Consider the following 9,111-nt stretch of genomic DNA (forward strand, 5'->3'; position numbering starts at 1 on the left):
AATTTTGATAAAGAAATTTTTAGCATCTTTATTATCCTTCCGACTCGAACTAAATTAATAGAATAATTGGTGGTAAAATAAAAAATAAAGTATATTTTGGATCTTCAACAAAAATTATGTGGTATAATTTAATTTATTAAAAAAAATTCGACTTATGATCTTATTTTAAATTTCATAAAGATCATAAATCTATTTTTTTTTTTTTTTTTAAATTAAATTGAACCGAAACTTATAATATTTGTCGAGGAGAAAAAAAATATATACTTTACTCTAAAATAAAAACTAGCATGAATTAACTCATCATTATGTTGCCATTTGTTTTCGGTAGAAAGCGTTTGGGAGGTGGAAAGAATAAAGAAAGTTTTTGTCCACTGTCCATATCCGCAGCGCGCTAATTTAAGCAAAATATTGTTCTCCGACGTCTCCGTTGGAAACTCCGAGCCTCATGGAACGTTTTCCTCTCCCTCTCTCTTTCTCTCTCACCATTTTCCTCTCTAACAAACCTTCTTTCTCTTCTCAACAAAATCCGAACCTCAGCTCCAATTTTTCTCTTTTCGCTTCTTCCAAGCCCACCCCAAAACCTTGTATATTCCCTATACAGCAAGCTTCCGAGCTCAAATTTCATGCTCGCGTTCAGTTTATGGACGAACAAACAGGTACTCATTTTACAAATTCATTGGTTTTATGTTTAGTTTAAGACCAGAGCCTCTCATTTTCATTATTATTCCATAACACTCTTTGTTTCTTTCGGTTTACTTTGAAGAATGGACTTCGTATCTGAAAATGTATTATTATTTTTTTAATCACGTGCCTATTCTTGCAGAGTTGAAATTCTTGAGTTCCTGCAAATTCCTTTTCAGGGCCATGCAAATTCCTTTATGGCGAACCTTCCATATTCTTAATGGTGGGAAAAAGTTTCTCTGCTGATTTTAATTATTTTTTTTAGAGGGATTTAGTAATTGAGTTTGTCACCTTCAGAATATGGTGATTAAGACAGGGGTAGATGGCATATGAGAATTGAACACGGTTTAATGTTTGACAATCCTTTGTGTTAGATAAGTTGTTATCTGGAAAATTAGTTTTGGAGTGACAAGATATAGGATTTATCTGTATCACTTTGTGAATCGAATGTGTAAATTACGATAGGAGAAAACTTAAGCACAGGTCAAATGTGGATAGAAATTGAGAATTCAATGCTCTAGTGCTAAAGGCGGTTACGTGGAGCTAACTATATGATCTTCCACCATGAGTAATGAGGATCCCGGCATTTCAGGCAATAAATATACTGTTAGTGTTGGTTTAAGTGACCAAGTCCCGTATGATAATGATGCAGACAATATATGTGTACAGACGGGTGAAGAATTTTCTGCTGAGTTCTTACGCGATCGGGTTGCTTTAAGGAGATTTCCTATCATAGCCGATGCAGACCAGCGCCTGCCAAATAGATTGGATTTTAATACTAATTATAACTACCAGCTGGTTTATGAGGATCTAAAGCATGCTCTTGGGCTAAGGAGAATGGATTCTGATAGTAACTCGGATTCGTCAGAGATTGCTTTACCCAGGGGATACGTTGCTGAAGTTGACAACAGGGCTTATCCTAATAATTTGAGTAGATACCAGCTAGAACATGGCAGTAACAGACAAGTATCAGGTAATTTTTCTGAAGGAGTTTTTTGTGATCAAGTTACTTCAGGACCAAATGCTCCATCTATTTACACCATTGAGTCTCCTAGTTCTTGTCATCCTCATGGATCCATATTCTCAGAAGGTTCTCTCTATAAGAAGATAAAGTTTCTGTGTAGTTTTGGAGGTAGAATACTACCCAGGCCGAATGATGGGAAGCTCAGATATGTGGGTGGAGAAACGCGGATTATATCAATCAGGAAGAACATTACACTGGAGGAACTAATGAGGAAGACTTCTGCTATTTGCAATCAAACTCATATTATCAAATACCAGCTTCCTGGAGAGGATCTTGATGCTCTTATTTCTGTTTGTTCTGATGAGGATCTTCATCACATGATCGAGGAGTATGAAGAGCTTGAAAGAGCTGGAGGCTCTCAACGACTGAGGATTTTTCTCATACCTTCAAATGAGTCTGAGAGTCCAAGTTTCAATGAAGCAAGAGTCAATCAGCCTAGTGATGCTGATTATCATTATGTTGTTGCTGTTAATGGTATGCTGGATCCAAGTCCACGAAAGAATTCCGGTGGGCTGAGTTTGGCAAACCATACTGGCCAGTTTGGAAATACCTCTGATTACAACAGTCCACGTTTCCATAAGGATTCATCCACATCTGCATTGGCTTTAGAGGTGGCGGATTGCAGCCCTACTTCTGCAAATTTGGCAGGCATATTCTCCAAACCTGGTCCTCAATTTTTAACAGCACTGCAGGTAGCAGGCAAGTCATTTAATCAAATGCCTCCTTTATCTCCCATTTGTGTACAGCCTAAAGATCCTAAAAATTCTAATGTACAGCTATTTATGGATCAGCCATATAATGTTAATGAAAGTATTATTCCCTTTGTTATGGAAAAAGTTACACGTGACAACTCTTTGTACGTAGACAATAATACCGATTACGTTGATCCGATTGCATTCTATAACAATCTTGCTCAAGGGCCTCCATTTGTGAACTACCATCCTAGTAATCAATATCTGTTGGAGTCTGATCAGGCCAGGAAGCCTATTGATGATTTTCATTTTCACAGACAAAATAACAGCAAAGATTTTGACTCTTCTGCAATATGTAGTCAAACTGATATGATATTTGAGAAACCTTTAGTTACCAACGAAGGTTCATATCAGTTTAACAACATCGTCTCTCATCCTCATGATTCATTGAGTTTATTATCAACGTCCGGTGATAGAAAGGGATCTCAGTACAGAATATTGCATACACTTTCTGACTCGACACTTCAGGAGAATGACAAGAACTATAAAGTTCACTTGCAGTTTCCCCGTAGTGTAGAAAGAGACAAATTGCCATCACCCGAAACTTCATGTTCTTATGAAGAATTTTCAGTACAACCCGGAGAGATAATTGATGGGAAAGAACATGTGGCTAAGTATCAAAACTTCCCCACTTTTGGAATGACTGATAGTTGCAAGAGAGCACCAGGGATTGGTAAAGACAACTTGCAACGTGCAGAGAAAAGCAATGATTGGTTTGAAGAAAATGTTGGAGATATGTCACGAGGCAGTGCCATAGATTTAAAACATTCACAGTACATCAACTACCAAAATGTTGTTTGCTCATCTTCGCCAGATTTACATAGCACTGAATCACATGTATCTGCTGCACCATTTAACTCTTTAGAATCCACAAGGAACTCGAGGAAGCAACCACATGGTCTACCATTAGACACAACTGCTTCTGAGTTTTCCATTAGGAGCCAAAACTCATCAATGCATCACCAATATGCTATGCTTGAGACAAAAGACAATCAACCACTCCCCCCTGTCTCTTTTGAGTTGCAACCTATTGTGTCCCAAACTGACAAAGAGTCCATACCACCTATCTCTGTAAGTATAATTCTGTTGAATTTATCAAATCACCTGCGAGCTTGCATATCATAATTTTAGTATTTGCATATGGTAATTCAGTATACAGACATGGGTTCTTCTTCCCTAAGAGAGGTTGTTATCTCTCATGAGGATCCTGCATACTACCTGCACCAAAAGGAAGAAAATGCATTCATTAACAGACAATCTTCTGGATACATCAATGAATTTTGCGCCAACGAGCCAGAATCAGTAGCTGTTGCCACGGGGCCAATTGATTATATTTCTTCAGGTATCCAGTCATGCTTACAAATTGTCTCAAATGTAGATGAAGAGGTTGAAGTTGAACCTACATCTCCTGAAAAGGAAGGGGTAGAGTGCGTTAATCCAGAATCTGAAAGTGAGGTGAGAATCTCCACATGAAATTTCTGTTTACAGTTCGTGATAAACTGATTTTATAATTGACATGGGGTTCTTGTCTACAATGATAGCTTGCAAAAGCTGCTGGTGGAAACTTCAATAAGCCTATTGGCGATACAGCAACTGCTGAAACAGGGGCTGAAATTTATGGTTTACAGGTATGGAACCCCTACAATTTGGTATCTTATGCATATTATTATTTCCTTCTTCAAATCATGAATGCTCAAATTTCATTTAATTCTTTCTCTGTTGAGACAGTATGCTGAGTTTGCTGACTAACGTTTTAACATGAGGTTGATGATAAATGTTGTACACTCCAAACTAAATTGTCAAAGTTGAAATTCAGAAATGTGATGTTTACTTGTAGAAAGAGTGATACTTCAATTCGTCAACAATTGTGTACTCTCTTTTAGAATAGACAAGTTTTTCAAAGCCATTGTTATGTTTCACCTCTGAATTCTGATGATGATGATATCAGCCTTGTTTTCCTAATCTCAAAAAAAAAAAAAAAAAACGAAGCGGTCCTCAAAAGGGAAGTTGGCCCAAATTGGACTGGTTCGGGTCTGTTTATCCAGAAAAACCTTTTACTTAGGTTCTGTATTTTCTTAGGCTTGAGAACATTTGCTTGCCCATTGTCATGATTTGAGCTGAACTGTGCTTGTTTTTATTTAAAAATGTCAAACAGAGCCTTTTGGGCCAACCTGTTTATCCCTAAAAACTTTTTGGCCTGGACGTGTTTTCTGAGGCTTGAAAAAATTCCTCCAACCGAAAAGGTTGTTGCCCAAAACCTGGCCCGTTTGTTTTATTAGGCCTGAAAGAATGTCTCTATCCAGCCCAGCCTGAATTGGGCCAGGCCGGACTCATTTAGCTTGAAAAGCTTTGTTGGTGAACTGTTCTCTTTCAGGTAAAAAAATGGGCCTGACCTTTTGTATCACAAAATGGTGAGGTCATGCTAGGCTTGCAAATGCCAGTGCTGGACATATAAAAAAGGGTAGTTGGCTTGAATTGTGCTGGGTCCATTTTCCTAATAAAAACCTTTGGGCTGGGCCGTGTTTTCTATACCCTTTAGAGGCTAGTGTCAAACATGAATAAGAGGGTTACTCTGTACCCCACCCCACTAAAAAGAGGGGGGGGGGGGGGGGGGGGGGGGGGGGGGGTTATTTGTGTGTGTATGAATAAGTTATATGGCATGAAATTTGTATTACAAATTTTAATTATTGGACAACATAGTTATAAATTATATCCTAATTCCTCCTGTAACATAATCTTTCCTCCAGTTTGTGTCTTCTTTCTTTATTTTATTATTTTGCTGTTTTAGAAGGTGGTGGATCAAAATCCATGCATATCTGTGTTTAACCTAATGCTTCAGATGCAAAAATGCAGATTATTGAGAATGGTGATCTTGAAGAACTGCAGGAGCTTGGATCTGGAACCTATGGAACTGTTTATCATGGAAAGTGGAGGGGAACTGATGTTGCAATTAAGAGAATAAAAAGTAGTTGTTTCTCTGGTAGATTGTCAGAGCAAGAGCGGTTGGTAAGTCTCCATAAAGTATAAGCAAGTTGAATTTGCTAGCATACTTTATTTAGTTTTCCTCTCAAACTTATATTTATATAATTACTTGTAAAAAGTTATGTATGGAAAGTGCTGCCATGATGAATGAGGAATTAAATTTCATTGACTTGGAAAATCTCATTTTTACTGGCCATTCACATAAAAACCTCTTGTTTGACATTGTTTCTTGGTTATATGCATGCTGCATCTGTTTCTGCAGGGTAAAGATTTTTGGAGAGAGGCACAGATTCTGTCAACTCTCCACCATCCAAATGTGGTGGCATTTTATGGGGTAGTTCCAGATGGCCCGGGTGGAACATTGGCAACAGTCACAGAATACATGGTGCATGGATCACTCAGGAATGTTCTCTTGAAAAAGGAGAGGTAAGATAACTCACATATCTAGCTTGCAAACTGTTAACTAGATATAGAATTTATCAGTCTTACTAAATTGTACTTCTTGCAGAGTGCTTGACCGTCGTAGAAGGCTCATAATTGCAATGGATGCAGCCTTTGGCATGGAATATTTGCATTTGAAAAATATTGTTCATTTTGATTTGAAGTGTGATAATTTACTTGTCAATCTGGGCGATCCTGAACGACCTGTTTGTAAGGTACTTTGTAGCAGAAACAAGAATTTAATTTAATTTGTTTTTTTCTGACTCCTTAGCTTTTAAGCAAGTCTTATTCCCAAACATTTGATGCCATAACAAATGAAAAGAAAAAATCACAACTATTGGAGTCGTTTTATTTTTCTATATTAAGCCTTTAAGAAAGTTTTCCCAATTATTGATACAAAGTTAATCCCAGTTGTTATCCAGTTTCCATACTAATTATTAGCTTTTCTTATTTCTTATATCTGTTTTTTAATTTCTGTTTTCAGGATATAATTTCTTCATATTTCACTGTAGGAGTAGTTTTGTTTAAAGAAAACTATTGGACTGACCTCCTTGTTGGATGTCTGATCTATAGGTTGGAGATTTTGGCCTATCAAGAATTAAACGCAACACACTTGTTTCTGGTGGTGTTAGAGGAACCCTTCCATGGATGGCACCAGAATTACTGGATGGTAACAGTTGTAGGGTATCCGAGAAGGTTAGGAACTTCATCTGTCTCTCATCTGCATTTTATTAATTTTGAACATGCGCTTGCTGGTGGATGGAGCAATCGCTCTCCTGGAGAATGTAATATTGAGAGTTCCTGTCTATTGTAGGTTGATATTTTCTCATTTGGCATTACAATGTGGGAAATATTGACTGGGGAAGAACCATATGCTAACATGCACTGTGGTGCTATCATAGGTAAGGTTTTGTCATGTGTAACTTAAAACTATGCCTTTAATCTGAGTTTTTGTTACCAGATTCTTCGAGAGACCTGTCTTTTCTGTCATGAATGCGAATGTCACTTGTATCTTGCAGTTAGCCTTAATAAATATAGTGCTTGTTGTACCCCCTCACCCCCCACTAAAAAATAAATAAAAAAATCAGTTTTGATTTGCTTGCCAAACATCTGTTTCGGAAAACAAACAAACATACGTGAAGTTGAACATTTGCTAGTATTCAATCAAATCAGTAGCAGAAATTCTAATACATTGGATGCTTAATACTTCCTAGGATGCTTCAGTTTAGCCAAAGACCATGAAATTTAGGGAAAAAATAAGAAAGCCTCAAAAGTACATTAGCGAATGTGCATCCACCATTGATTTAAGTGAAAGTGCCTAGTGAACTTAACCCACTTTAATTCAAGGGTAGATAAACTCTCACTTGTGCACTTAAGAGGTTTTCTCACATTAGAGGAGTCTTATCCAATTTTATTTATTTATTTATTTTTTTTAATATTCCTCCGGATGAAATGATAATGATATACCTCCTATAGCCTTTATTGATTTCTATTTATTAAAGTATTGCTTATAGGCATGACAGTGTCACTTTTATAACTCATCAAGGTGACACTCAGCTTGACCATTCTGGACTGCATCAATCTTAAGTTCTTCCTTGTTAACATTGTATGAAGTAGAAAAGATGCACTTCATTTGCCATACTTAGCCAATAGAACTATTTCATTCTTTCCTAAAAGAAAGACATCACCACATTATTGAACTGTAAAGCTCCACGACTTATAATTCTTTTGTTTCTGGTATTTTTTTACGAAACTTAGATAACCAGATCCCAGGTTATATACCTATATGCGCGTTACATGTGCATTTCTAGCTTAGGTTTGATGATATGTTCCAAATTATCAATGAGCATATTGCTTACCACTAAACCTTTGTATTCTTATCACTCAACAAAAATTGTCCTGCAAACCTTTTTTTTTGTGTTTTTTTATTTTTTAATTCTAATGATGAGTTTGTTCACCACTAATAATGAAGGAGGTATTGTCAGTAATACGCTCAGGCCCCCTATTCCAAAACGCTGTGATTCTGAGTGGAAAAAGTTGATGGAAGAGTGCTGGAGTCCTGATCCTTCAGCCAGGCCATGCTTCACTGAAGTTAAAAATAGACTTCGCAACATGTCAGCTGCACTGCAGAAAAAGAGACATATCAATCGATGAAACTTACATTTTCTTGTAAATAAATGCAAAGACCGAAAGAAAGATGGAAATAATTGTTTAAATTGGTTAGCATTGTATGTATATAACCATAGTGTAGAGGTATAAGCTGAAAATGAGTAAAAGCCATTTATTTATATATATGTTCACTGTCCCACACTACGTTATTTTCTCCTTTACTACAAGCAAGCCCATGAGTGAATAACATATCCTCATAAGGGGCTCGCTACATGGCAAATATTTTCTGGATGAATAACATCTCTTTATGGGATCAGTTTTACAAATAAGTAAAGGGATAATATAGTTTCCTGTTGGTAGAGAAATTGGCCTGCACTCACCGTTAAAAGTTGTGCTATTCTTTTTTTTTTATTCATTGGGCCTTCGATTTTTGTGTCTGAGGAAAAAAGTCTTTCCTATTACATAAGAGACACAAAGCCATAAGTAAAAGGGGATGTAAATACTAAATAGATACCTAGGGGTGCCAATATCCCTATCTATAATTTATGGGAAAAACACCTCTCCTGGTGTTGGAGAAGTGTTTTCTTTGGAGAAGTGTTTTCTTCTGCACTCTTCGTTTTCTATGCTTTGTTTTTTGTTTTTAAAATATGTTGACCCCATTAAAAATTTCTCTGTAGGAAACTTATAACTTCTCCTATAAGAGAAGTTATAAGCCCATAATTTATTCACACCGAATGGTACATATTTAAAATTCTTTTGACAATTTTTTTGGGAAGAGATGTTAATGGATAACATTGTTTAAGTTATAAACTTAGGGCTTGTTTGATGTGATGTATAAGGCTTGATAGTATAAGTTTATATTATACGTTATGACATTTTTAAGTTTATATAGCTGGATCCCTTTATACATCAAAATGCTATATAACTTAATTAGGCCTAGGAGGGTAGAATTAGGCCTGATAAGGGGTCGATGTATTAACCAATGCAATTCTCAATAATTAATATATTATTTTAATATTAGTATATTAAAATAAATAAATAAATTCAATATATAATTTTTTAAAATTTTGGATATTTTTATTTTTATAAAAGTTAATATATTTTTTGTGCACACTGATCAAC

General features: G+C 36.2%; 1 protein-coding gene across 1 annotated transcript; it reads left to right on the forward strand.

Moving 5' to 3' along the window:
- The first annotated feature begins 1,245 nt into the window (after positions 1-1,245).
- Positions 1,246-8,034, forward strand: LOC133284531 (uncharacterized). Its single transcript, XM_061481566.1, has 9 exons — positions 1,246-3,528; positions 3,610-3,912; positions 3,999-4,085; positions 5,311-5,463; positions 5,702-5,865; positions 5,948-6,095; positions 6,454-6,576; positions 6,695-6,782; positions 7,853-8,034. The coding sequence occupies exons 1-9, from the start codon at positions 1,246-1,248 to the stop codon at positions 8,032-8,034; spliced, it is 3,531 nt and encodes a 1,176-aa protein (XP_061337550.1).
- Positions 8,035-9,111: the final 1,077 nt, after the last annotated feature.

The sequence above is a fragment of the Gastrolobium bilobum genome, unplaced genomic scaffold, assembly GCF_033153095.1.
Source record: "Gastrolobium bilobum isolate Gb01-03AN ecotype WA unplaced genomic scaffold, APGP_CSIRO_Gbil_v1 utg7094, whole genome shotgun sequence".
Taxonomy (NCBI): domain Eukaryota; kingdom Viridiplantae; phylum Streptophyta; class Magnoliopsida; order Fabales; family Fabaceae; genus Gastrolobium; species Gastrolobium bilobum.

Excerpts from the sequence above, each read along its gene's own strand:
- LOC133284531 (XM_061481566.1), top strand. The coding sequence starts at position 1,246 with ATGAGTAATGAGGATCCCGGCATTTCAGGCAATAAATATACTGTTAGT. Across the intron at positions 3,529-3,609 it reads AGTCCATACCACCTATCTCT|TATACAGACATGGGTTCTTC; the intron begins GTAAGTATAATT and ends ATGGTAATTCAG. Across the intron at positions 3,913-3,998 it reads ATCCAGAATCTGAAAGTGAG|CTTGCAAAAGCTGCTGGTGG; the intron begins GTGAGAATCTCC and ends CTACAATGATAG.